The sequence below is a fragment of the Cloeon dipterum genome, chromosome 1 (assembly GCF_949628265.1).
Source record: "Cloeon dipterum chromosome 1, ieCloDipt1.1, whole genome shotgun sequence".
In the NCBI taxonomy this organism is placed as follows: Eukaryota; Metazoa; Arthropoda; class Insecta; order Ephemeroptera; family Baetidae; genus Cloeon; species Cloeon dipterum.
This window is the reverse complement of record NC_088786.1, coordinates 42,622,164-42,649,138: the sequence shown is the minus strand read 5'-3', so window position 1 is coordinate 42,649,138 and position 26,975 is coordinate 42,622,164. Positions and strand designations below refer to the sequence as shown.

Below are 26,975 nucleotides of genomic sequence, written 5' to 3'. Positions count from 1 at the left end.
ATCCAATTTCTTGCCGGGATGTGTCAAGGTTTAATTCGAGAAGGAGTCTAATTCTGGTTTGTTTCTTTCTTCTCGGTTTCTGAAATCCAGCTTTCCCGCTTCGCTTTCGAACCATGGGTCCCAAAATGAAATGCGCCGCATTCATAATCACCTATGTCTATGCTCTGGCCGTTGCTGGGGCCACCATCGGAGTGTGTCATCTCATCTCGCAAATCACCCAAAATGATCCGATGGTACGTGTTCTCTAAAAATTATCATTTCTTTTGGTGTTATAATAAATGCACAATAATGAAATGAAAATGATAAAACTTTTTTGTCTACTCCTTTTAGCCTAAGCTCGGCAAACTTGAAGCTGATGCTGATTGTGCAGTCAACAAAACTACTGATCCCGACTGCTTGGTGGTAAGCAACTCATATTTTTTTCATCTTTATGTAGTTTGCTCAGATATGTCGTTACAACTTTGATTGCAGCGGTCGCCTCAAAGTGTTTGATTCATTTATTTTTTTTCGGACACAATTATGTGATAGCTTCTATTTTAAAGCTACTTTGGTACAAACTCGGCTGCGTGCGACAAAACCAAACTTTCAAGATAACCCTCATGAAGTTAGAATTAAATTGCTGAAAACAATGTCGGCGTTTTATCAAACAGATTTGATAATCACTTTTCGCCGGTTTTCAGCTTTGCAAATATGCATGATCCGCCCAAGCATGATCGTCAATTACGCAATTAATTCCTGAAAAGATAATTTCGCGGCAAAGTTTATCCAAGAGGAAAAATCACTCACACGTAACGAACAATACCATTTACAGAAATAGCGTTTTTCCGGAGCTGATGGCGAGCTAACGAGCTGGCTAATAAATGCAAAATATGTCTCTGAATAATTACTCTACTTGAGATTTTAATTAACACTGCTGTTGCTGTGTCCGCCGAGCAGGCAACACGCGCATGGTTCGATTAATTGAAAATAAAGTGACAAACTACTGCGATACTTATTCCAAATTTAGACAAGTCGAAGGCGGACGTTGGTTTCAAAAGTCGGCATAGCGCACTGAACAGTTTTTCCTGGGATAATCAATAGAGTAGACAGAAAAAAGATTTTGATATTTTCTGAAAAATTGTTGCGTTTACTGGCGATCCTCCGAAAGTTAAAAGTCTTCGACGTTTTTTTTTATTTCCTGTGACGAGGATGACCCAAATTTGGTTTTTAAAAATTTGATTCTGTTGCATGTTATGTTTTGTGTGCCTTTTGTTGTTGAAAAATATCATTTTTTATTCTTCCCTCGAAAAGAAGTTTTATCCGCAAATGTTCTCAATTGTTGCAGGTTTCCTCCATCGGCCGACTCGCAACACAATCAGCTTGGCAGCAAGTCCTAATGAGCATTTCTGCTTCTCTCGCAGTCGTCTCCTTTCTCGGGACACTTTTGGTGGTAACGCTTTTTCCAGGTTACGTGAAATACCTTGTGCGTCTGCAGAGTAAGAACCAGCCTGCTTAATTCGGCGGCATCAAAACACTGGAAAATTAAAAGTAGTGAATAAAAGTAGCATCAGCAAAATTGTGTGAGTTTCTCATTCACTCTAATTAACTCAAAAAAATGCGACGGGATGGCATGTGGTTAATTCTGTCTTTTCAAGTAGCTTAAAGATGTGTCAACAATCAGCAAGGTTTCGTTCTATAGCATGGTTCGTGGAAGATTATTTTCCTAATAAAGAAAACGACACATAGTATTTAAGTGCTCAAAAGTTTATTCGGATCACAACCATTGTATTGTATACGCACGTGGCTACTCTCAAAAATCGATCGATTAGCATGTGTTCTTCTTCCGGCCTACAGATGGCAACAACAGCGACGCGTACCCACGTGTCTGCTCACTCATCCGACATTCATTCATGCCGACTCCTGAAGAGAAGGGTGCGATTGCTAGGGCCTAGGGCTGTCCATGTTTTTTACTATTGTCGAGCGAATTAATTTGTTTTTCTACCAACAATTCATTAAGTTATTTTGTGATCAAAATAGTAGAATAATATCGAGTGCTTTCTTCAATAATACAGATAGTAGTGCAAAGATATTTAGAACTAAAATTAATAAAATAAATTTGATCAGTGATATAACTTTTCTAATAAACTGCTTAATTTAAAAAATTTAACTGTTGTGCGATTCTGCACATACCAGCAATACAGCGTTGTTGCCGTGGCAATCTGTCCGGTTGGAGCTCGCAATTCAACAAACACTTTAAACAACACGGTTGGTTGAAAGAAAATAGCCAGAGCGTCGGCTACATATCGATTTTCGTACTCAAAAATGACTTTGACAAAACAATATAGCAGCGTTACATAATTATATTGGTTAATATTCAGAATAAATGTATTTTTCCAATCACTGATTTTTACGTGGAAACCGGTTCTCACAGGCCCACTCAGTTTTAAAATGAGATATGCTTCCTGGCTCCTGCTTAGCCAGCAATCATGGAAAATTTATTTACAAAGCATGGCGGTTGTCAAGAATCTGCATCAACAGGTGGATCGAATACGTTAAGAAGGCGGACACGTGGCAATTTTCTCTCGCCTTTATTCATAATTTCATAGCTGGAAATTAAATTGATTAGTTTCCCTTGCTCAAAGACAAATTATGACGTGTCGAATTATCATCTCGTTGAGAGTAAAAATTTAAATTTTGGAATCACTCGTATATTTAATTTCCAACTAACCGCAAACCCACGCATATGGCATGCTTCTGCTTCCGATGGTGCTATTTCCAATTATTACAGTCGAGCTGGATTTGCAATTGATCGGGAAAGTAGGTAGCATGATAATTGAGCAGGAGGGGTCATTTTTAAAAATGCTACCGCGTCTCGCACATCTCGTTTCCCAATCAATTAAAAAGAGCGAGAAAATTAATTGCGAAACCTGACTCGTGGCATGCAAATTGCAAATCCACCTCGACCGTAATATTTTCTAAAAGCAGCAGCAGCAGCAGCGGTGTGCAAAGGGTTGGCGGTGCGGTGACGGAGCACGCAGACTCGCTCGTACCGCGGTCCATCGGCGGCGAACGCATCAGCCACGTGCAGTTAATCTCACTGCAGCTGCCAGCCACCTCGCATCGCAACACGCACGCACATTGGTAAATCACAGCAATATTCTAATATTTGTAAAAGTGCTGGAGGGCACAAGTTGCACAGGCCCTTAGTTTTCGAAGAAGGCCACCATATATTCTTTCGTAAGAAAATTAATGTCAAAACACTTCCGCTGCGATTTCAGACTCAATCATATCACCATGTGCACTCTTCATTTAATTTCTTTCTTTTGATGTGCTGAAAACCAAAATCAGTGCAGCCATTCGCCATAGAAACGTTAGAAAATATTTTATATTTAAATCGATTTTAGTTTCCAGCAAGCCAAAAGAAAGCATATTAAGTGAAGAATGCATAATTAGCAGGATTGAGTCTGAAACCGCAACGGAAGTTAATTAAAACTATAAATTTATTACGAAATTATACAGTGGTTCCAACTGCTGGCGGCTTCGAACACCAAGAGCTGGTGAAATAATACACATATTATGCTCGTTAGCAATCCGGTTTAAAGGATATTTACTTTTAAAATTGTTTGCAGACTGCAATGGCCGAACTGGTTGTCGTGGGCATCTACCTGATGGCATTCGTGCTCTACGTCGGATCTCTTGCCGTGCTCTACGCGACCGTTTTTTGCCTGTGAAACGCACGTCCCACAGTGAGTACACGCATGTTCGTTCCTATTCGAGAATAATTACTTCGAAGTCAACGAATCGTTAATTATTTCAAAGTTTTACCAAAATATTTTCCAATTTTCCACCTTTCATTTATAATTTCCGCGAGTCACGCCCCCTTTTAAAGATCCAACGACAAATTGGTAATATATATGTCAGTTTTGGGACAAATTGCTAACGACTGACGAGGATTTAAAAAGGCGTCGCCGGCCCAACATTTTAATCGAATCCGCATTTGAGGCACGTGTGTTCCGTTGGTCAAACGCTATTTATAGTGTCGAGTGCGCACGCATTGTGATTGCGATTTTCTGCGTACAATTAGTTGAGTCGTTATCCTTTTCGTAGCTCAGCAATGGCAAAAATAAAGTTGATTTCATTTTCCAGAGGCAAATTTCGAGCCTTTTCGACAATCTGTTTTTGTGTGCTATTGAAAAGAACAATGTCGGCGGTGCGATCCCCGAAAAGCACTCATTAGCGTTTTGTTCTTGGCGTATATATAAATAAAACGGGCAGCGAGGGGCTATTTGATTTGGCGGGGGTGAACTCGCGCACTCGCTTCGTTCCCATCACCATGCACAAGGGAGACAACTTCATTCGCCACCTGTCAGCTGCTCTCTCTAATAGCTTCGCGCGCCTCTCACTCCGCTCAACAAGGTAAATTATTCCTTTTTCTTTTTTTCACTCTTTCGCGTTAGTGGAAAATTGGCAAAACTATGCTTCGTGACAAGAAAAAAATCATATAATTATTTCCAAATTAATATAATTTTCAGCGGCTTTGATTTAAATCGCAACTATAAATTGTCGTGCTTTGTCTACGCGATTTTAATAAAAGTTTTTAGCAATTTGCAGTGCTACACCTGCGTTGGATTTTATTCGAGTTGATTTTGTCGTTTGACAGCAAACAGTTAGAAAATCACTGGATTTCGATTGAGTTCAAAAATAATTTTAAATTCCATTAATCCGAAATATCTAGATGTGCTTTTTTGGGATAATTAATGTCGGAACATTAGACTTAAATGCTGAATCTGGGCGTTTCATTGATCTGGGCACCTTTGACGATCGATTTTCGGTTAGACATTTTTGGTTCGTTTTCCCACGTATACACTAAGCCGCCGCTCGCGATGCATTTTAAAAATTACACCCATGAACTCGCGTTTGCGGCGCAAGCACACAGAAATAAGGAGTTTGCGCAGGCATATTCGAACTTTTGCATCGCGAGAGCTGCCCGCCAACACGATCCGCGCTAGTCTCGTGCCAACATCCCTGCCCGACGTTGTTTGCAGGTGCCGCGCGCAATTTTCAAATCTTTTGTTCCTTTGCTTGTTGCTCTCGTTCACACCTTTTAATCTGAACAATTTGTCTGGAAAAAGATGATGCATGGAAAACTTATTTTTTCGTTAATTCGGAGTAAAAATTTCCATAATCCGCGCCTCGTGTTCAATGAATTTGTGAGGAGTCGAGTCGAATTTGATCGTTTCTCTTTGGCGAATCGACATTTCCCTGTCAAACTACTATTTATAGTCACATGTGTCGAGTTTCCAACTCGTTAGCTAGAATTTCATTCGAGAAGGATCGTGTTTGCGTTTAGTCAGCCGGTATCTAAATCTGATTTGTTATTTGTTTCTTCTCGGTTTCAGAAATCCGGCTTTCTCCCTTTGCGTTTGCGGGCATGGCTCGAATGAATTGCGTCACGTGTCTCACCGTCTTGACTCTGCTAGTTGCAATAGTCGCCGTCGGACTTTGTTGTCTCTTCGTCTTCCAATTAAGCCAAAAGTATTCGAGCGTACGTATAAATTTCTTCTGTTTGAGAACTATATTGTAAAACAATGAGATGGAATCATGAAACTGTCTTGTCTGATTTATTCATTTTTCAGTACCGGCTCGACAAATTAAAAGCTCGTCATGCTCGTCCTGGTTCGGTGGTAAGCAGACCATAATCGTTCAATCTGAGGCATAGTTTGCTCGGATATGACGTTACAACTTTTGTATTTTTCTCGCAGATTTCAGGGTGGTGTCCTATTTTTGACACGACTCTTTAGATTTAGATTTTAGAGCTACTCGTTATTATTAAAAACCATTTTTCCGATTTATGAATTGTGGAACAAACCAGGTTAGATGCGTTAATTGCAGGAAAACAGTCACATAATACATTAATGTCCATCCCTCCTCATTTTACTATGGGTAATACACCAGTTGTGTAAGTCTTTAGTGTTCAAAGTCGCTAGCCGATGGCAGCGCCGAATACTTTCGTAATAAATTCAGTTTTAAGCCTCTTTTCCGCTGTGATTTGAGACCCAATCTATATAGCTACTGCGTGCATTCTTAATTAAATATGTTTTTTTTGTCGTGCTGAAAACCAAAATCGGTTCAGTCAGTAGAAACGTTGGAAAATATTTTTTTATTTCCAAAATAAGTTTTTCACGATTGGCTCTACCGCATTGGGTTTTCAGCTCGTTAAGGAGGGTGCCACGAGTGCAAGAGCATATAATATTTTATCTCCCGCAACGAGATGTTTTCTCAGTGTTTGGTTTCTTTTTGGAGAATGCTGTGAGTTTGATGGATAATATTCTAAATGATGCTGAAAATTATTTTTGAAGTGTTACAATTAGGCGGCCCTGATTGCTTGCCTTACATTTGATTTGTGATGTTCGTTTAAAACGAATCTGCATTTTGACAAACTTTGTCTTTTCCACTGCAGGCCTGCCGCCGTGCGACCGCTCCCTTCCGCCGGTGCTTGCCGCCTCTTCTGCAGCCGCCCCCAGTGTTGGCCACCCCGCCGCCGCTCACCGCCCCCGCCGCTCGCCGCTTCCTGTAAAGGCCACCACATTACATTGAATAAAAATAAATAGATCCAATTATTGAACACCGCACGGTGCGAAGAGTGAAACTTTTTAGCGTAACTCAGCACCGCGGGCTTTGGCATCAACCAACGCCAAATTTCGCTATGCACGCGCTAATATTTGATGAGCTTTTTTTCGCGAACGATCGTTAACGGAATATGCACAAGCACTAAACAGATTAATGTATTGCACCAAATTCCTGGATAAAACATTGTTGTTGCAGGAAATTTCATCTGACTCTGTGGCCACTACGCCGACAGTTCAATTATTCAAGTGCTGGGTGCCTAATAAAAAAGTCGAGTCACGTGTAACTCAAGTAAATTTTCTATTCCTATAATTTCTTTCTGAATAATTAAAAAAAACAAGCCATATTGTCCATAGCGATTTAACTGAGTCAACGCGAGTTTTAAGCCTAGTCGTAAAATGGTTGTTGTCGAGATTTTTTCCTGTCAGCTTTTACTCATGTAAGATCTATAAATCGATTGTTGCAGGCTTCCTTCTTCCAAAGACACGCGGCACAATCAACAGAGAAGCAAAAAATGTTAATTCATTCTGGCTTCACGCACTCAACATCTTCGTGATCGCAATTGATCCAAGTTTTTTGGAATATCTTGTGGCTACAAACTACGAACCAGCTTGAAAACATATTGAAAAAAAAGTAGTGAGAATAAACGTATAGCGTCAACTGAGTTGTTTGAGTCTCATTCACTCTAATCTCTAATTGACACCAAATGTATATACGATAGGGGATTTGGCGTTTGGTTAATTTTGTCTTTTCAAGTACCTAAAATATGCGTCAACAATCACCAAAGTTTCGATCTGTGGCATAAATCATGGAAGATTTTTTATCTGCGTTTTCATCATAACAAAAACGGCAAAAAGTTTTCAAGTAGTATGTATGTAATATTCTCTAAAGTTTATTCGCATCACAACCATTGTAAGCACGTGGCTCGCATGCTTTCGAGATGGAAAAACCGATCGATAGCTTGTTCACCTGCCGGCCTGCAGATGGCAACAACAGCGCGACGCGCATCCCCACGTGTCCTGTCTGCTCACTCATCTCATCCGACGACATGCATTCACGCCGACTCCTGCAGCGAAAGATGCTTGTACGTGTTTTTAGACTTTTGTCGAGCGAAAGACAAATTTTTCTGATTAAAATAGCACTTCTAGAAAAATATGAAGTGTTTTCGTCGAAATTTCGATAAAAAAGTGAGTTTTAAAAGTGCCACCCACGAAATCGAGTTTGTAGCGCACGCACACAGAAAACCGAGTGGAAATAAGGACTATGCGCACGCACTCGCAGATGAGAATTATTAATCGATTGCGAGGAGAGCTTCCCACCAACACGATCCGCGTTCATAGTCTCGTGCCGCCGACATCCCTGCCCAACGGACGGACGGACGGCGTCGCTGCGCTACCCTCGTACTTCGCAGGTTCTCACCTATTTGACAATTTTTCTTCTATTTTTACTGTGCAGATCTTTCTTTGATTTGTATTGCATCTTTCATTCTGAATAATTTGCCTTAAAAAGGCAATGCATAGAAAGCCCCAGACAAGATTTTCAAATATTTTTTTTTTTTCAAAAAGTTATCATCTCTGACATTGCGTTTCACTCCTGAGAATGCATTAACATTGCGACCCAACGGGCTGCCGTGAGTTGAAAGTATTTAGTAATTGATAAAATTATTTTTTTCTTTTTTTTGCAATTTTTTCGCTATGTATCCCAGCAAGAAATATGATGTACTTCGCAGGATATAACTTTTTGAACAGTCTATGTCAATACGTCGATATCCAATTTCTTGCCGGAGAAGGAGTGTGTTTGTGTTTTGTCATCTGATTCGTTTGTTGCGTCTCGGTTTCAGAAATCCAGATTTTCCGCTTCGCTTTCGAGCCATGGGTCCAAAAATGAAATGCGCCACTTTAATATTCTTGCAATGGGCACCATCGGAGCGTGTCACCTCACCTGGCTACTCGCCCAAAATGATCCGATGGTACGTGTTATAAAAAAATATAATTTCTTTTGTTGGAGAATAAATGAACAATAATGAAATAGAATCATAAAACTGTCTTGTGTATGTGATTCTTTTATAAACTATGTTGTGTGTTGTTGTTACAAAATATTCTTTCTTATTCTTTCCCTGAAAATGTTTGTTTGAACGATGGGGTGCACACGAAAAGAAGTGTTATCCGCAAATGTTCTCAATTGTTGCAGGTTTCCTCCATCGGCCGACTCGCAACACAATCAGCTTGGCAGCAAGTCCTAATGAGCATTTCTGCTTCTCTCGCAGTCGTCTCTTTTTTCTGGACGCTTTTGGCGGTAACGATTTTTGCAGGTTACGTGAAATATAATATATTGTGCGTCTGCAGAGTAAGAATCAGCCTGCTTAATTCGGCGGCATCAAAATATTGGAAAATCATAAGTAGTGAATAAAAGTAGCGTCAGCAAGATTGTTTGAGTTTCATTCACTTTAATTGACACCAAATGAATACGATATAGGGGACGTCGTGTGTGGTTTATTCTGTCCTTTTGTCGCCTTTTTAAAGTACCTAAATAAGATGAGTCAACAAAATCACCAAAGTTTCCTTCTACGGAATGACTCGTGGTTCATAACTTTTCCTAACAACGAAACCGGCATAAAGTATTTAAGTTATAAATGCTCAAAGTTTATTCGGCGGAACACAACCATTGTAAGCGAGTGGCTCGCAAAAATGGATCGATTAGCGTGTGTTCTCCTTCTGGCCTGCAGATGGCCACACGTATCAGCTCATTCATCTGACGACATTCATTCATTTCATTCATGCCGACTCCTGCGATGAAGGATGATTGATGGCACTTAGGGCTGTCCATGTTTTTAGAATTGACGAGCGAATGAATCTGATTATTTACACACAATTCATTCACATATTTTTCAGATCAAAATAGAAGTAGAAAAATTTCGAGTGTGTTTTGATCGATAAAACAGGAAGGATTGCGCCAGTATTTCAAACTAAAATAAAGAAAAGAAATTGATCATTGATATATAACTTGCAATAAACTGCAAAATAGTTGCAAAAAGGAATTCTTTATCTTTATTAAATGAAATAATCCAAAAATAAAATAAATAAAAGGAAACTCAGATTTTAACTGTTGTGTGGCGCTGCATGTATCAACAATACCATTAAATAAATCCCTTATTTTTTAACAAACAATTTGATTGCTGATGGTTAAATATTTTAATTCATTATTGAAACCCGAAACCCGAGATCGAGTCGACAAATTGCCCCACGAGAATTGGAGAGGCAGAGAGCGGCAGGAAGCAATTTGACGAGCGAGCCTTCACGCAGCGTTGTTGCCATGGCAATCTGTCCGGTTTAAGCTCGCAATTCATCAAACAGGTGATACACTTTAAACAACACAGATAGTCGATTGGAAATAGCAAGAGCATCGGCTGATATCGATTTTCATTTTTGCAAAACTGATTTTGAAAAAACAATAAGCAAGCTTTATGTATTTTCAACGTTTTGGATACGGTCTATTAAATTTTCAAAATAAATTTATTGTTCCCATCACTAATTGGCACGTGACACCTGTACTCACTGGCCCACTCATTCTCAGTTATAAAATGAGTAATTCTTCCAGCTCAGCCAGCAACGATGGAAAAAGTCATTTACAAAGCGTGGTGGTTGATCTATCTACTGCAACAGGTGGATCGATTACGTTTAGAAGGCAGGCACGTTTGTTGAGACGTCCTGGAATTTTTTCTATCCTTTATTCATAATTTCATAGTTCAAAAGTTGCACGTGTCAGGTCTACTTTTATACGCGCGCATTGTATTAAATAAATTCAATAGATTAGTTTCCCTTCCTCAAAGACATCCAGTTGAGAGTGAAAATTTAAAATTTGGCCCCCCTTGTATACGAATAATTAATTAAACTGATGCACATTTAATTTTCAACTTTCCGCCAACCAAACGCGTATGGCATGGCAAACTTCTGCTGCTGATATTTCCAATTATTACTGTCGAGCTGGATTTGCAATTGATCGGGAAGCTGGAAAACATGAGAAATGAGACCGCAGAGAGGGTTACTTTAAAAAAAACTTATCGCAAATCTAGTTAGCTGTTCAATTAAAAAGAGCGACAACTTTCGTTGCGAAACACGACTCATGGCTCATGGCATGCAAATGCACCTCGACTGTAATAATTGCTAAAAGTAGCAGCAGCGGGCAAAGTGAGCAAAGCAACGGGTTGGCGTTTGCGGAAACCGAGCAGCACGCAGACTCACGCACATCGCGGTTCATCGGAGGATGCAACAGCCGCTCGCCTCTTGCAACAATACAGTCTCACTGCAGCTGCCAGCCACCTCGCATTGCAACAAATACAAATATTGGTGAGTCCCTTTTTAAATTTATACACGTCAAAAGTGCAAAAATGCACTGGCCAACTTTTGCAAATATGCTTGACAGCAGTCTGGTTTAGTGCATCAACTTTTAAAATTGTTTGCAGACAATGTTCGAACTGATAGTCTTGAGCCTCTATTATCTGATGGCATTCGTGCTCTACGTCGGATCTCTCGCTGTGTTCTACGCGACCGTTTTTGCTTGTGAAACGCGCGCCTCAAAAAAAGTACATTCGTATGCTCGTTCTTATTTAAATGATCAAATTTTTTGCTTCTTTGAATATTTCAAAATCGATTTAAAAAAATTGCACACACCTATAGCCATTGCGGCATGGTCTAGTTCTCGAAAGATGAATTTTTTTCTTTCTTGCCTCTTCGAGTTTTAACTAATAGTTTTGTATGTTCCGCGTGCAACTTTTCAAACGATCTAGTAGAGACAGCCGCAAAAGCAGACTAAAAAGTGTGTGAGAGGGAGCAGAAAACGCAGAATCTTCTTTCCGCAGCACTCACACAACTCAGTCGAGTTCAATTTCCCCACGAGGATTCTGCCTGCCAACCCGAACCCTGTTCCTCAGGTAACAAATCAAGAATTAATTGAACAGCATTTATTTTGTCCAGTTTTTGCTGCACTTTTTATAGCTTCGCGTGGGTTCATTTTACTTTGATTCTGAATGCGGAAAAATGAGTTGTCGGGTGAGGCAATCGAGCTGGCTGCTCTTATTCTGCTCCGCAAATGAACTTACAATTCATCCAGGCTCTCTCTCTCTCTCTCTCTCTCTCTCTCTCTCTCTCTCTCTCTCTCTCTCTCTCTCTCTCTCTCTCTCTCTTTGCGACCGGTGTGCCGCTCAAGATTTCTTAGAAAATATCCTCACAATCAGCCTCCCTACAAATATAAAATTATCCATGTGAAAAGAGTGTTATTTCGAAAATAAATCTTTAAATTAAAAGCCGCAAACTGAAACAAATTTTGTTCAAGTTGACATATTTGCAACGTGAAACTCCCGTTCTCCAGCGTAATTATTGATTTTAAACACGACTTTGGCAATAGTAAAAAAGTTTAAGGATAGGTGAAAGGTAAAAGTCAAGTTTTTCCTAAATTTCGATTCTCACCGCCGATTTTTACCAGTTGGTAGGCCTACATTTGGTGCGCGAAATTCTAAACAAGAACACCGCAAACTTTACTCTAGATATATCTCTCACACACATAGACATGAACCTACAACCTTTTCAGTTCAGGTTGAAAAAATAGGTCGGTTAGTGAAAGTTTCAGGATGGTATCTCAACGCAGTCTAAAGTTGCAGTCCGGCTTTGATTCGAACAATTTAATTTTTCGATATTTTTAGGAATTATGGAAAAATCTCCCTGGCCTCAAAATCTGGAATTTCTCCATTTCGCAACAAGCATTGAACTAAAATTTATCAAATAAAATCAATTCAAATTTTCAATGTCTTAAAATCCCGTCCAAATCGACCCTCATATTTTCCAATGAAACTACTCGATTAAACTAAAAACTACCAGAGCATGATTTTCCTTTTCAATTAATCGTCAATCTTAATTTATTTGTAAATTGGCTTTGAAAAATACAATAATAAGTTAATCATGAATTTTTATGAAATATATATACAAAAAATTTGAAAAATAAAACCAACTAATTTGCTCTTAGAAACAGTTTAAAAACATTTGACTTTTTTGGCTAAAACACCCTCCAAAATTCACAGCCCTACTCATCAGGGTTCAATCGAGAAAATGAGTTTGTTTGTGTTTAGCCGCAGCCGGGATCTAAATCTGATTTGTTTGTTTCTTCTCGGTTTCAGAAATTTGGCTTTCCTCCAATAACTTTGAGCCATGGGTCTATTGAGATGCGTCTCATTCTTCACTGTCTTGACTCTGGTCGTTGCAGTAGTCACCGTCGGATTTTGTCACCTCGTCATCAAAACCCAAATTTATCCCAATGTACGTGATCTTCTTTTAAACTCATAAAACCATATAATTAAGCTGACGTATTGCTATTTTTCAGCACCGCCTCGCCAAACTCAAGGCTCATCGCGCGGTCAACAATGGCACTATTCCTGACTTGGCGGTAAGCGCAATTTACAAAATCGTTTCTTCCGTGCGAACACATTTGCTCGGGACTTTTTATTTTTCCAGTAGTCTCCCTCAAAAGTGTTTTATGGACGCGACTCTGTGATATATTATTTGATTTTAAATCTACCAATCCGTAATATTTTATGATTTTCTTTTTGAAAGGTTGTGCGTTAAGTGTGGAGAAAACCAGGGTGGATTTTTATCAATGCAGAAAAGCAGTCGTGTGAATTCAACGTCATTTTTTAATATCGTTCATTTCGGCATGATTTGGTCTCGCTTCGCCACGGTCAAACGCACAAATTTTAACAATTATGTTATTACGTTTAGGAATTCGTTTCGTGATGTTTTGTTAGATTTGAATTTAGTAAAAACTCTGCTGTATGTTCGAAAAAAATGTATTGCGTGTGAAATGAATGGATTGAGACGCGTCTTATCCAATTGTTGCAGGCTTCCTTCATCCAAAGACACGCTAGAATATCAGCAGACCAGCAAAAAATCTTGTTTTTCATTTTTACTTTTCTCGCACCCGTCACCTTTTTCGTGGTAGTGATAATGATAACGATCGATTCATGTTGCTTCCGACGTCGCGTGGCTGCCGACGAAGAAACAGCCTGAATTCTTAAAAATGGAAAATTAAGTAGTGATTAAAAGTAGCGTCAATACACACTGAATTGTTTGAGTCTCATTCGGATCACTATCCAATCGACTCCAAAATGAATTAGCGTGTGCGGTTAGTTGCAAAAGTGCGTCTATCGCCTTTTAGAATGAATTGTCTTATTTTAAGCGACTCAAATGGTGTCTAGTCTCGTCGAGATCAGTCCAACAGCGTTTGAAATCTTTTGATGGAAACTCTTTGTTGCGAAATAAAATAGGATTTCAAGAAAGGAGACAGTCCTCACCAAATGCAGCCATTTTTCTCAAAAAAATTACACTTCAAATCATAAAAATTTCGCCTTCATATGAATCCTTAAGCAGTTTCAGATATCTTAAAACGCTAATTAACTTTCGTATTATTATGAATTTGAAATAGAAAATTAAGTGTTATAAATGTACGCAACAAGTATAACAAAAAATATCGGATTTTTAGGATATATGGTATGGTAGATGCTGCAAATACCAATAATACTATCGAATTACTCCCGTAGTTTTGTAACGAACAATTTGGATGCTTTAGGTTAAACATTTTAGACCCACGAAGAACCGTTTCGCGTATAAAAATCCTTATTTTTGCTTGAACGTGGAGCGAGCAAAGTAGCGTTGGCGTCTTCCCCGCCTTAAAATGTATTTTTTTTTCGTGACCCCGGTACTCACGCAGGCCCACTCAGTTTTATAAATGAGTAATTCTGTCCGCTCAGCCAGCAACGATACAAATTTATTTACGAAGCGTGCAGTCGTCAAGAATCTGCAGCAACAGGTGGATCAAATACACGTTTAGAAGGCGCAGACACGAGCGAGTTTTATTCATAATTTCATCGTTCGAAAGTGTATAGTTTGAAATCTGTGTTACAACACCTAGAGTGTGCTGTTAAAATGTTTCGACGATGCCAGTTAATTTTGTCAAAAAAATCTAAATTCAAAAAACCTGCGTCAAAATTAAATAACTATTTTAATTATGACTCGAAGTGCTCAAACCCAAAGGTCGCTGAAGTTCGTCCCTGCCCTTCTTGGAAAATCGAATTAAGTGGGAATCTGGCGAAAAGAATGAAGTCTGAACAATTTGCCTGGGAATAGGTGATACATTTGTAAATTTAAATTCGCTATTATTTTGCTGCAGAAGAATCAAACTATCGAGGAAGCTGGGATGCAGTCAAGAATAGGCGGTCTATATTAGTTTAGCACGTCAAAGAGCAACAAAGCGACTGCTGACTTGAAAGGCAAACAAGCGCGCGGAGGCTGCGACTGGAACTTTGGTCAATTCGAAATCGCGCCGCTGCTAATGAGCCCCCGCGACTACGCATAGCAGCAATAATTTATAGTTAGTTGAAATGCTGCTTGTGATTTTCCGCGTGACAAACGGTTCGAGTCGCCACTTTCAACTTGTCCGCTCTGCTCTATTCACGCACGACTCGCCGCATTAATACTTATACATACACAAGCGCGGTAATTTGTGCTCATTTGGAACACCTCTATTTGAATGGAAATGTTATGGACTCGTATTCGTAGTTTGGCGCGCGAGTATTTCAGATTTATTTTGTTAATTGCATTTTTACAGTTACTAACCCTAATTTGTTGTGGTTTAGCGTGAGTTTAGCAGGAAAATCATTTAGTAGTTTTCCTGTATATTGAACCCATCAGAACCCATCTCGGCAAGCCTTCAAACTCTGATTACGTGTTTTGCTCTCGGAATAATAATAATTTAATGCACGCAGCTCGGGTCCTCTACGGCAATTTGGATTAATTCTCAAGAGTTTCAAAGCAGTAGGAGATATTTCCGGAATGTAATACTGGCTGCCCTAATGCTCAAATAGCTCAACGGGCTGGTAGGAGGCGCCACTTGCTGACCAGAGGTTATAGAAAAAATAGAAGATGAAAGGTAAAAATAATTATTTTACGGGCCACTATTTTTGGTTTGCAAAGTAACCTTGAAACTTGGTTTTCCCCTTCACAGTCAACCATCGCTACTATTGCAATTAAAAGACATTACATACGCGACAAAGTTCATCCAACAGGGAAAATTTAATAGCCCTGGCCGCTCCCGAGCGAATTCACTCACTCGTAATAACTAGAGTGTGCGTCGACTCGGAGTGAACAGTAACATTTGCAGACATAGTTTTCCAAACATTTTCATAAGAACATGATGACGAGAATTGAATTTATGCGAAAGAGAAAAATGTGAATAAAGGGTTTAACTGATTGATTTATAACATCATTATCCGACAAAATACATTTTTTTCGAACTTTTCCGGTTTTTTAGCTTCCGCGGGGCGATGAAAATTTAACAGTGAGAATATAAAAAATATTTCTATTGAGTCTTAAAAGTTGTTGACGATGCGACGACAGTCTATCTGCTATTTACCTATGCTCCAAAAGTCGGCGTGTACAGTAGTATGCATAACGTGTCGGTGCAATTCTCTGCAAGTGAGTAGAACTTAATTGAGTTGCAGAACAACGTTCACACAATTAACACACAGGCAGCAGTGCGAGCGGCTGATTTCTTTATTTTGCAGGGGGTTGGGGAGGGGGTGATTGCATGTACTCGCGTAGTTACCAACATCATCATCATCATCATCATCATGAAGAGTGCCAGTCGACAACCAGCGCTCTCTTGCTCACCACGCTTCACTCTGCTCTCATTCAAAGCAGGTAAATAATTCCATAGATATTTAAAATAATTAATCGCAAGGTCCGTCGGCCTGCCCTTTTTGGAAAATTAAATTAAGAAGAATGGCACACAGCATTTTTGATGGGACTTTGCTGTCAATTTTTATTAAAGGCCAGAGATAAACTACAACATTATACAATTTAATTTTAGATTTTCGACGAAACAAAAAAGGCAATAAGAGAAATTTAACAAGAAACGAAAAAAAGGAAAAAGTGAATTCTCAGTATTGGAACAAAAGAAGTGTCGTACTAATATTTCTGACATTTTTCGTGGTAAATTTCTTGCACGTGATATTGATTAATAAAATATGCAACATTAATTGATATCTTTTGGCCTCACACTTTCAAAATAATAGCAGCCGCGCGCAAAGAAATAGGAAATTTTCAAATATCGTTATTTTTGCAAGTCTAGTATTTATAAATTTTGAGGTGAAAAAAATTAACACGGCACCACATGTGATTTTAAAAAATTAAGAAAAAGCTATTCTTTAATAGTGTCTTTTAAATTAAATCCCGCTTATGTCTTAAAGAACACCTCTATTAATAAAAAACCGAACGAAACAACTGAAAACCTTGAACATTGAATATTTATTCGAGTATATAGGGAATTTCAAGACATAATATAGAATTTAGTTATTGAATTAGCCGTGTTAATGTTCACCTCCTAGGAAGGCAAATGTAAAAAATGATTTTTTTTTGTTGCAGAAGCAGAATTTTACGCAGAGAAGCAATAAAACATGGGGCAATTAGAGATATTTTATTGGGCCCTCGTGCTAGTTCTATTCATCGTAGTTGTGCTCCCGGACCTTTTGTCACGCTGCTGCCAGATTTATGATCAGGTTGGTTGGTCCCTGTCAATGTCTTTTTTTAATATCGCGCACTTTTGGCTAACTCAGACAGCACAACTAAATTCCCTACAGATCGAATTAAATATATTAAAATGACATGAATTGTTCAGACGCAATCGTGTCTTAGTGTTTTATAACTGTTTCTTATATATTGGCGCGTGCAATTTAAAATTAAATATGTTACACGCGTTTCATTTGTCTCACTCGCCGGAAAAGTTTTGCTTTTTTTCGAAAGATTAAAAGGTCTGGATTTTCCTTGAAATCAGCGGGGGCAATATTAGCGTCATTTGCATTATTTCCCGGCTGGTCAGATCCAAGATGGCCTCGATGAGACACGAGTAATTTAATTTTTTAGTTCCGACTTACAAAATTAAATCTGTAACACAAATATGAAGTGTCGGAGGGGACTCGCTTCTTTTTGCTTAACGCACGTGTGTTCATTTGCCCACCGGAAAGCACTTTCCCCCGGCCGACGCCACAGCTGCGCGTCGCGCCAGTCTGGTCGTCACTATAGAAAGTATCGTTGAGCTGCAAGACCTCGGCAATTACCACGAGGAGATTGTTAGGGCTCCGCCATCGTCACCTGCTGACGAGGTAGGCTTTTTGAATAATTACTAGCTTAAATTCTTCTGACTAGAGGAGAGCTTTATCTAATAATTTCTGGTCGCGCAAGCATCAATAATTTTTCAGATGCTCTTTAATTTCCCTATGTTTTCAGGAGAACAACTATGGATACGTGGTGAGCATTGCATTGACCATGCAGAAAACCCGTATGATAAACTGAATAAAAATCGCCGTTCCAGGTACCACTTCCTTTCCGCAACGAAATTCAACAACCGATGGTATATTGTAAAAATTGCGCAAATGTGGGGATGAATTTCGGTTCAAGCAAGTAAGAAATAATTCATGCTGCTTCCCTCGCATGCAAACTTCAACTATTTTCTATTGCAGCTGAATAAAACCAACAAGACCAATATGCGATCTGTTACATACAGTTTTGATGGCAACCCTAGAAAAAAATGGTGTGACAGCTATAACAGAAAAATATGAGTGTATATTTACGCGGGGGAGGAAAGCTGCTGCTTTATTGCGGATACATACGCGCGTATATGTCAATGATTTTAGTGTAAATTTGAGGCCCAAAGTTGATGGTACGCACGCTATTGGAAAAGCACCTGTTGCTTATTGTATATTGATTCGATTCGGCCTCAACCCCCACCCCCGCGCACAGTCGTTCGGTCTGATCTGGCCTAACGCCGCGCCAAAAGACACACACGCGTACCAAGTCTTAAACTTTAGCGTATGATGTTATTTTATGTTAACACTCTCGCTGTCTTATTACACATACTATTCTGCATCAAAGAAACGAGTCTGTAGCTGCCAAAACCGTCATAAATCGTTTACAATAGTCTATTTTGAATTTCGTGGAAAAATTCTTGGAAATGATAATTTTTAATAAAACCTTTGAACCTTTCCTTGGTGGCCCTTCTAATCTTCCCCTCTGCACGAACCGTCAGAAACTCACGCCGCAGACGTTCGGGCATAATTTCGCTCAATAACTTTCAATCGTTCGTTTGTAATTGACAACAATTATTTTGTGAGATCCTGTTGAGCCTAATTATAATTGACTGACCCGGTTAAACGAGAAGTTAATTAATTCTAATGCATTGTGATATTTATTTTGACTATATCAAAACACAAAATTCCATTTTACACTTGTAATGTTTTACACTCCAAATTACCGAGGCTTATAATAAAGGCATTCTACGGAATTTGAGCGATTTATTTTAGGAATATATACCCCTCAATACCATCTAAAGTTTCCCGATCAATTCAAAAGAGCAAGAATATTAATTGCGGAGCCCAACTCGTGGCATGCAAATCCACCTCGAATTTCTAAAAGTGGCAGCAGCAGTGAGCAAAGGGTTGGCGTCGGGACGGAGCAGGAGCACGCAGACTCACGCACATCGCGCTGCATCCGCCAGCCACCTCGCACGCAAGTCGCTTTTTTAAACATTCACACACACAAAAATGCAGGGTCCAACTTTTAAAATTGTTTGCAGACTATAATAAAACAAACACGCGACCCGGCTCGTAAGAATATTTGATTCATCCTTTTCTAAGCGGAAATTAAATGTAATCCCTTTAGAAAATGGGTAAGAAGCGTAGCCAACCGTATAAAAATCAAATTTAATTATCGAATTTATCAAGTTATTTGATGGAAAGAGCCGACTTCAAAGTGCGCAGACAGGGAGAAAATTAGCGCCGCGCGCGTTGCAATGCCGAGAGAGGGAGCGCAGAGAGTTGTTACTTTGTTTGCTTGACCGACACTCCGCGTTTCACACGCATCTATCGGTAAGTGTCAGGGTTTTACCTGACGATATTACGATCGCATTAATAATTGTTCCGCACCGATATGTAATTGACGTGACTTTCGGGCGCCCACAGGGGAGAGCGGAGGGAGAGACTCAGGTATCAATAAAGGCAACGCAAGAACCTCCCCCTCACGAGCACACGACCCGCTCGCACCAACGCATTCTCTCTCCTGACGGCACACGAACAAGAGGGTAACACTCTCGCTCCCCCGCTCGTCCCTCTGGGTAGCCACGCTGTGTACTGTCGCCGCTATAACTACAATAAACTGGTATGGTATAGTAACTGGGCATTTTCCCTTCTTGTCCACCCTGCACCCTGTAAAGTCCACTTTGGCCACTGAAGAACAAACTCTGACCTCGTGATAGGGAGAAGGCGCGCCGGCAGGGCCGACTGCGCTCATTCGGCGGCCCTGCCCCGCGTCGCTGACAGTAAGCATGAGCTTAGCGGAAAAGTCATTATTTTTAGAACACATCCGTGCTTGCTTTGAAGCCACGAGAAATTAAAAATGTATCTCCTAAGCCTTGAAATCCCGATCACAAATTTTGCTCTTGAAGAAGAGCTCTAGGGTCCGTTGGTAATTTTAGGGCAATTTTCGCAATGGAACACGGAGGGTCGTGACTGATTTTTGCAAAAGAAATAACGAATATCGGATTCTATTTTTTAAATAACAGAAAAATGATTTGAACCTTTTACGATCGATTTCCTGATAAAAATTTTTGGTACACTATTTTACATAGGACTTATTTCCGCACTTACGGTTGGCGATGAATTTTAAGAATCCTACCCACGAATTCGAATTTGTTGCGCTCGCACACAGAAAACCGAGTGGAAATAGGGACTATGCGCACGCACTCGCAGATGAGAATTAATCAATTGCGAGCTGCCCGCCAACTCGATCCGCTGCTCATATTCTTGTGCCGATATTCCTGCTTACGGACAGACAAACGGCGTTGCTGCTTCCCTCGTTTTTACTGTGTAGATGTTTCTTTGTTTTTTATTGCATCTTTTATTTTCAATAATTTGTCTTGAAAATGCTCCCGTCAAAATTTGTAATCATTGTTGTTGTCGTCTCTGACATTGGGCAGCCATAGTATTCAATCGCAAAACTACTCAGCAAATATCCCTGAGAATGCCATAACAAAAGCGAGCCAACGGGCTGCCCCGTGTTGAAAGTGCCGCAAGTATTTATAGTAGAATATTCGTTTCTTTTTGGCCAATTTTCCATTACCATATTTAATCGCTCCGATCGCGTGTCGAGAGCGGCCGGTTCGCAACTCTGAAGCCGCGGCTCGAAATGATTTGTTGGCGTGGCTCGAGTCGCAGCGCCGGAAAAGTGGTACCGCTTTGGGGATAGGAGTAAGAGGGTTGAAATGATGAATACCGAGATGAATTCAGATGACGAATTTTGTTGATGTATTCGTTTGCAGTTGCAATTCGATAGGACATTAATCAAATACAACAAGTGAAATAGTTTACGATAGTAATTTACGCACAGGAGGAAAGCTGCTTTACTGCATGCGGAGACATATATAAGAATATGTCCATGATTTTAGGCGTGGCTCAGAGTTTAAATTTGAAGCCCAAAGTTGATGAAACGCACGTTATTGGAGGAGCACCTGTTGCTGGCCGCATGACAGTGTTGCTCACACTGTATGGATTCGACCCGCAACCCCACCACCGTGCGCAGTCGGTTTGATCCGCCCCGACGCGGCGCCAGCAGAGTAGCAGACACACGTGCAACGCGTAACCAATCTTAAACGAATAATTTGATTTGATGTTTTTTCTCACTTGTTAAATATATTCAATGTCACATACACGACTTATCAAAAAATGTAAAAATGTCAGAAATGGCACCGCTCCTGACGTACAACATGTTAGTAATTTGCTTTAAGTGGATGATACAGGGCGACAATTGAAAATTATTTGTATTGTTGGATGCATTAAGCATACAGTTGATCAATAAGCAATTTGTTTTATACAATTTGCAACAATAAAAAAGAACCTTAATGATTTTAGCATAAAATAGATCTTTTTAATAATTTGCCAATATTTCAATTGCTAAATTCGGGTTTTAACTGTCCGAATTGCGAAAAGTGTACACCGTGTTCAACTTTTCTTAACCTCTTCTAGATGGCCCACTTTTGGGGTAGATTTTTTTCAATAAAGAGCGTTTTGAACAGTGAAAACGTTTGTGGAACAAATGTAAATCCACCTCGACCGTAGTATTTGCTACAAGCGGCAGCAGCATGCCGAGGGTGCACAGCAAAGGGTTATTAGCGTTGGCGGAAAGCGAGTAATGTGACGGATGGCGCGCAGACCGCAGACTCACGCACATCGCGGTTCGTCGGAGGCGATGCAATGCAAGCGCCACTTGCAACTATAGTTTCACTGCAGCTGCCGGCCACCTCGCATCGCAACCATTACAAACATCAGGTAAATCACTTTTTAAGCATTTCTCGAAAACACACTGGGTCCAAACAATGCAAACGTGCAAATATTAAAATTGCGAACTGGTTGTCGTGTTCCTCTACCTGACGCCATCCGTGCTCTTCGTCGGATCTCTCGCCGTGCTCTACTCCACTGTTTTTTGTCTGTGAAACGCGCGCTTCACAGTACGAGTACATATAATTATAACATGTCAATATTTTCTTCAAAATCACCGAATCGTTAATTATTTCAAAGTTTCACCAAAATATTTTCAAATTTCCCACCTACTATTAATTACTACCGCGAGTCACGCCCAGCGAAAAATTGGTAAAAATGCCCACAATTTTCGTTTTTAAACATTTGTCTTTTTTTTTAAAAAAAAACTCATGTTGGCATTGGCGGCAATTATAAAATAAACCGTAGCAATTGTACAAAAGAGAACACGCAATATGCGTATTTTAGAACGCAATTTACAATTATACAATCGATTAAAACTTGTTTATCACACTATATCAATTACGGCACGGTCTACTTCCTGATGAAGGACGTATTGACAGTCTCTTTTGTCACTTGGAGATTTAATTGGTTCCGTGTGCAGTTGGTCGGAATGAAAACCTTTGCCGCTTTTCAAACGACATGCAGCCGCATTAAAGCGGATTAACAAATGCGCGTGAGAGGGAGCACAAAATGCACTCGTCACGTCAGTCGAGTTCCGATTTCCCGTTTTTCCACGCGATATTTTTTGCCTGCCAACCTGAACCTTGTTCCTCAGGTAACAAATCAAGAATAAATCGAAATGGCATCCATTTTGTCGCGTTCTTGCTGCACTTTTTATTACTTCTAGAGTTCATTTCATTTTGCCTGATTGCGAAATATTGGTTGTGCGATCGGGCTCTTATCTAGGCAACGGTGCCGGCCGCTTATTCTCCCCCGCAAATGTAAGCTTCCAATAATTGATTAAGGCTCTCTCTCTCTCCTTTCTTGTTCCAAATATTTGCTTTGGCGGACCAAAGGAAACTTAGATCGGCCAACCCTCAGGGCCCGACCCTGATGTGACCTAGAGCGTCGAAATTTCGTAATTGTTCAAAATCTGCGAAAATTTTGATCCTAAAGATTGAAATTTAAAATTCACCTGTTAGATTTTTACAAAGAAAATATTTATTGGATTGAGAAATTGTGAGGAGGCGGTAAAAATGAACACCGTAGTGATGCATCGAGTGATTAATTAAATTTAAATCAAGCCAAATGCGTAATCCCTTGGATAAAAAGTGCAGCCAACCGTACACAAATCGAAATTCACTAACGAATTTGTCGCCTTTCAAACAATTAGTTGATGGGGGATGCGGGGGAGAGCCGCCTTGAATAAAATTTGCGCCGCGCGCGTTGCAATGTCGGCAGAAAGTGGAATAATTATATTGCCCAGCGAGAATCTGTGCTCTTTGCGCGTCCGAAGCTCTCTCCTCTCCCCACAGGCAGCATTATTTATTTTATCACTTTGTTTGTTTGCACACTGCCCGTGTTTTGCTGGTTTCAGAAGCTTGCAAAGTCAAGAACGTGCTTTAGTTAACTCAATTTGTTGTGTGCGAAATAAATGTTGGCAGTTTTATCCAAGAGATAAAATAAAGAATCCCTATCGCTACTGCATATTTCAAACATTGTACAGAACAAATTAGTTGACAGAGATGATACGACGGGAATTCCAATTCAGATGCGTGACACGTTTATTATTTCCCTGAACTGTGAATGCGGAAAAATGAGTAGTGATGAGAATAACAAACGTGAAAGCCTGCATTTTCATTCTGTTATGCAGAAATGAGCTCTGCATAGTTTCTAAATAGGCTTACTCTCTCGCTTTGCAAACCCGTCCGCCCGCCCAAGATTTCCTAGAAAACATCATCAGCCTCTTTTCATGCTCATTGAAAATTGAAACTAGAAATTGTGCAAGTGAATTTGCAGGACGTTTTCTATGGCTTTTCCTGGCAAACTTAAAATGGCTTAATTAATTAAAAACATAGAGTTCAAATGAGAATAACTCAACTTTTCATGCAGCGCTGTGGATGACTGCCAAAGGCGTTTAATCGATTGCGGTGTGATCAAGAGAGCCGGCCTTTAATTTCAAATTTAGACTAATTGAAGCACCGTTTGGAGATTTTTGACTGTCAATTTGGCAAATTCAGACCATCCTTTGCAAACGCGGATTTAAATTTGGTTTGAAAATTAATGCTGAAATAATTGCTTTTGCACGTGCCTCGATCGATTTTCTAAACTGCCTCTTTTGGCGTCTTGGTAACCGTTACAAGTGGTGCGTACCGCTCTCTGCGTGTATACACGCATCCGGTCCGCTCAGACAATATTTTTAACCCCTCTTTTTGTGCTACGATCATTTTTGCTCTTTCTTTCGCGCCCCTTCGCTTCTGTACAGAAAAGTTAATGATTGTTCGGCACACTGTTGTGACAATTTGAGAAAACTGTCTAATTACTGATTTTCTACGAGCGAGAGCAATTTTTTTGGTTGATGTCTTTAACTGATTGAAAATGAAATGAGAAACTGCTTCTTCTAGCTTCCGACAAAGAAGCCTTTAAAAATTCAAATAAAAGATATCATTTGCAGAACACAACGCATTACGCGCTTTATTGAAATGATTTGTGATTTTGCCTTGGCGCATACGCAGTTGGAACTGGCGAGTGCGTGCGAGCGGCAATCGGAGGGCCGGCCGCCGCCTCTCACAAGTCGCTCACTCTTCGCCTTCGCGGCTGCCAGACTGCCGTGTTGCTGTCGTCTCCGCAGCTCTCCACTCACCCCAACCTCTCAAAGGTAGATCTCTCATTTTACAATCTCGGACACGCTCTCGAAATGTAGCTAAATTGCTGTTGTTTGGTTATTCCTTGTTTATAGATTTCTGAAACGCGACACACGATGACTAAATTTATTGCAATCGGGCTCTACTCGATGGCGGTCTTCTCCTTCGTTGCGTCGCTGGTTGTGCTCATCACGACCGAAGTCAACACCTCGTCTGATGAGAAAAAAGTGAGTTTTTAGTGTGTAATTGTTTTATGAGTAGGGCTGTCGATTCAGAATGGTCGAATATTTATTCAGGTTATCAAACGAAGTGTTTCATCGGCTCAAAATTGCATACTTAAATTTTAACCTAAGAAAAACATGGTCGATCGTCTAAAATTACCATTCCAGGATATTAAGAAACGAAGAGAGGGATGAAAAAATTAGTATTCCGAACAAAATTCATTTTCACAGTGTATGCAAAATGTTTATTCCCACAGGCGACCGTTCCTCCTGCTGACTACCCGGCCGCGAAAGAACTTTGCTTCCTCTTGGTGATTTTCCGGCTTTCGTTGCTTGCAGTTGTCGGACTCATCATCGTCGAGCTTGATTACTCTCCCAATTATTCCTCCTGCAAACGCACTACGGTACTTTAATTATGCTTGCAAGTATATTAGCAACTCATTTGATGATTTTATTTTCGATCGTACAGGCTCAGCCCGGAGCTGGGAAAATGAATGATCCGCTATGCTATGATTAGTTTGGCGAACAACACGGCTTCTCACCGCTCGCTTGATGTTCTTTCCTAATTGGAATATTTGTAAAATCTCATTTAAAATGAGCAAAATTATTTCCTTTACATCGACAGAAAAATTAATTAATTTTCCATCTATTTCTGAACGGCTGACCGTCCGCTAAATGTAATCACTTTTATTTTTCTCTTCAAGGCAACAAACAGGTCAGCCTTTCAAACGTGTGTTGATGTAGTTCTGCTCTGATTATTAATTGCTACAGATTCGGCAAGCATAGCAGTTGTTATCGTTTCCTTGCTTATGGGTATTCAATTTGACTCAAATATTTAACATCTTTTAATTACATACATCCAAAAGCTGCTATTCAAGTGGCGAGAATTTTGCTTGCAACAGAATTTTGAGAATTTATTAGAAACTGGGATGTTTTTAATGTCAGTATTCCACTCTCAGGAGTGCAAGATTTTCGTTATTTTCTATTTCGGGTCCTCTTTTACACCGGCGCACTCGTTTTCCTTTGTCGGGACAGCAATCAGCGATCTAACGAGGCAGAGGGCAGTTCCTGTTCGGGAATCTGCTGGTAAACAGATTTAAAACCCACAAGCAAGGTATAAGCGCTAGTATTGTTATTATTTGCTAGTAAATAAGTACACTAACACACATCAATAAAGGAAGAACACAAAAACAAAGCAAAAAGTTAACTTACGCAAACACAGAATGTAACACACCGTTTAAGATAATTATTTGTATTCAAAATTGTTGTCTACCGATATGATCGTAATGACTTACATTTTCGGACGCCCGCAGGGGAGAGCGGAGGGAGAAACTCAGGTGCCAATAAAGGCACCGCAAAAGAGCCTCCCTCTCGCGAGCACACACGCATTCGCTCTCCTGACGGCACGCGAGCAAGAGGGTAACTCTCTCGCTGCCCCGCTCGTCCCTCTGGGTAGCCAAGCTGCAGGTATTGTCGTCGCTATCAACAATAAACTGATATGGTATAGCAACCAGGCATTTTCCCTTCTCGTCCACCCCGCACCCACCCTTTATCGTTAATCATGGCTATAGAGGAACAGCTAGGATCCAACCTCGTGAGAGAGGCAAGGCAATTGCACACTTTTGGCGGCACCTGCCCCGCGTCGCTGACACATCGCAACACACAAACATTGGTAAATCACAATTTTAACATTTCTCACAATTAGCGGTAAAAAGTGCACGGTCCAATTAATGTAAAAATGCTCGATCCGGATGCCCCAGTTCAGAGCAACCACTTTTAAAATTGTTTGCCGACTGCAACGACCGAACCGATTTTGATGTTCGTGAATCAATAATCAAAACATGCTTATCCCTAGATAGAAATTACGGCATGGCCTAGTTCCTGAAAGATGAATTGTCTTTTTTGTCACTTCGTTGTAATTATTCCGCGTGAGAA

General features: G+C 40.1%; 1 protein-coding gene and 1 long non-coding RNA gene across 2 annotated transcripts; both read left to right on the top strand.

The window, feature by feature from the left end:
• The first annotated feature begins 97 nt into the window (after positions 1-97).
• On the top strand, positions 98-1,495 carry LOC135943569 (uncharacterized). Its single transcript, XM_065490174.1, has 3 exons — positions 98-233; positions 331-402; positions 1,325-1,495. The coding sequence occupies exons 1-3, from the start codon at positions 114-116 to the stop codon at positions 1,493-1,495; spliced, it is 363 nt and encodes a 120-aa protein (XP_065346246.1). The 5' UTR covers positions 98-113.
• A 6,298-nt stretch (positions 1,496-7,793) lies between these two features.
• LOC135937468 (uncharacterized) lies at positions 7,794-8,900 on the top strand. The gene is made up of 3 exons (XR_010574501.1): positions 7,794-8,017; positions 8,447-8,575; positions 8,797-8,900. It is a non-coding gene; the product is annotated as an uncharacterized LOC135937468 (long non-coding RNA).
• The last annotated feature ends 18,075 nt before the right edge of the window (positions 8,901-26,975 follow it).

What these genes read in the sequence shown, in the direction of transcription:
- LOC135943569 (XM_065490174.1), top strand. Translation starts at nt 114, where the DNA reads ATGGGTCCCAAAATGAAATGCGCCGCATTCATAATCACCTATGTCTAT. An exon ending in TCACCCAAAATGATCCGATG is followed by an intron (nt 234 to 330) that starts GTACGTGTTCTC and finishes TACTCCTTTTAG; the next exon opens with CCTAAGCTCGGCAAACTTGA. An exon ending in CTGATCCCGACTGCTTGGTG is followed by an intron (nt 403 to 1,324) that starts GTAAGCAACTCA and finishes CAATTGTTGCAG; the next exon opens with GTTTCCTCCATCGGCCGACT.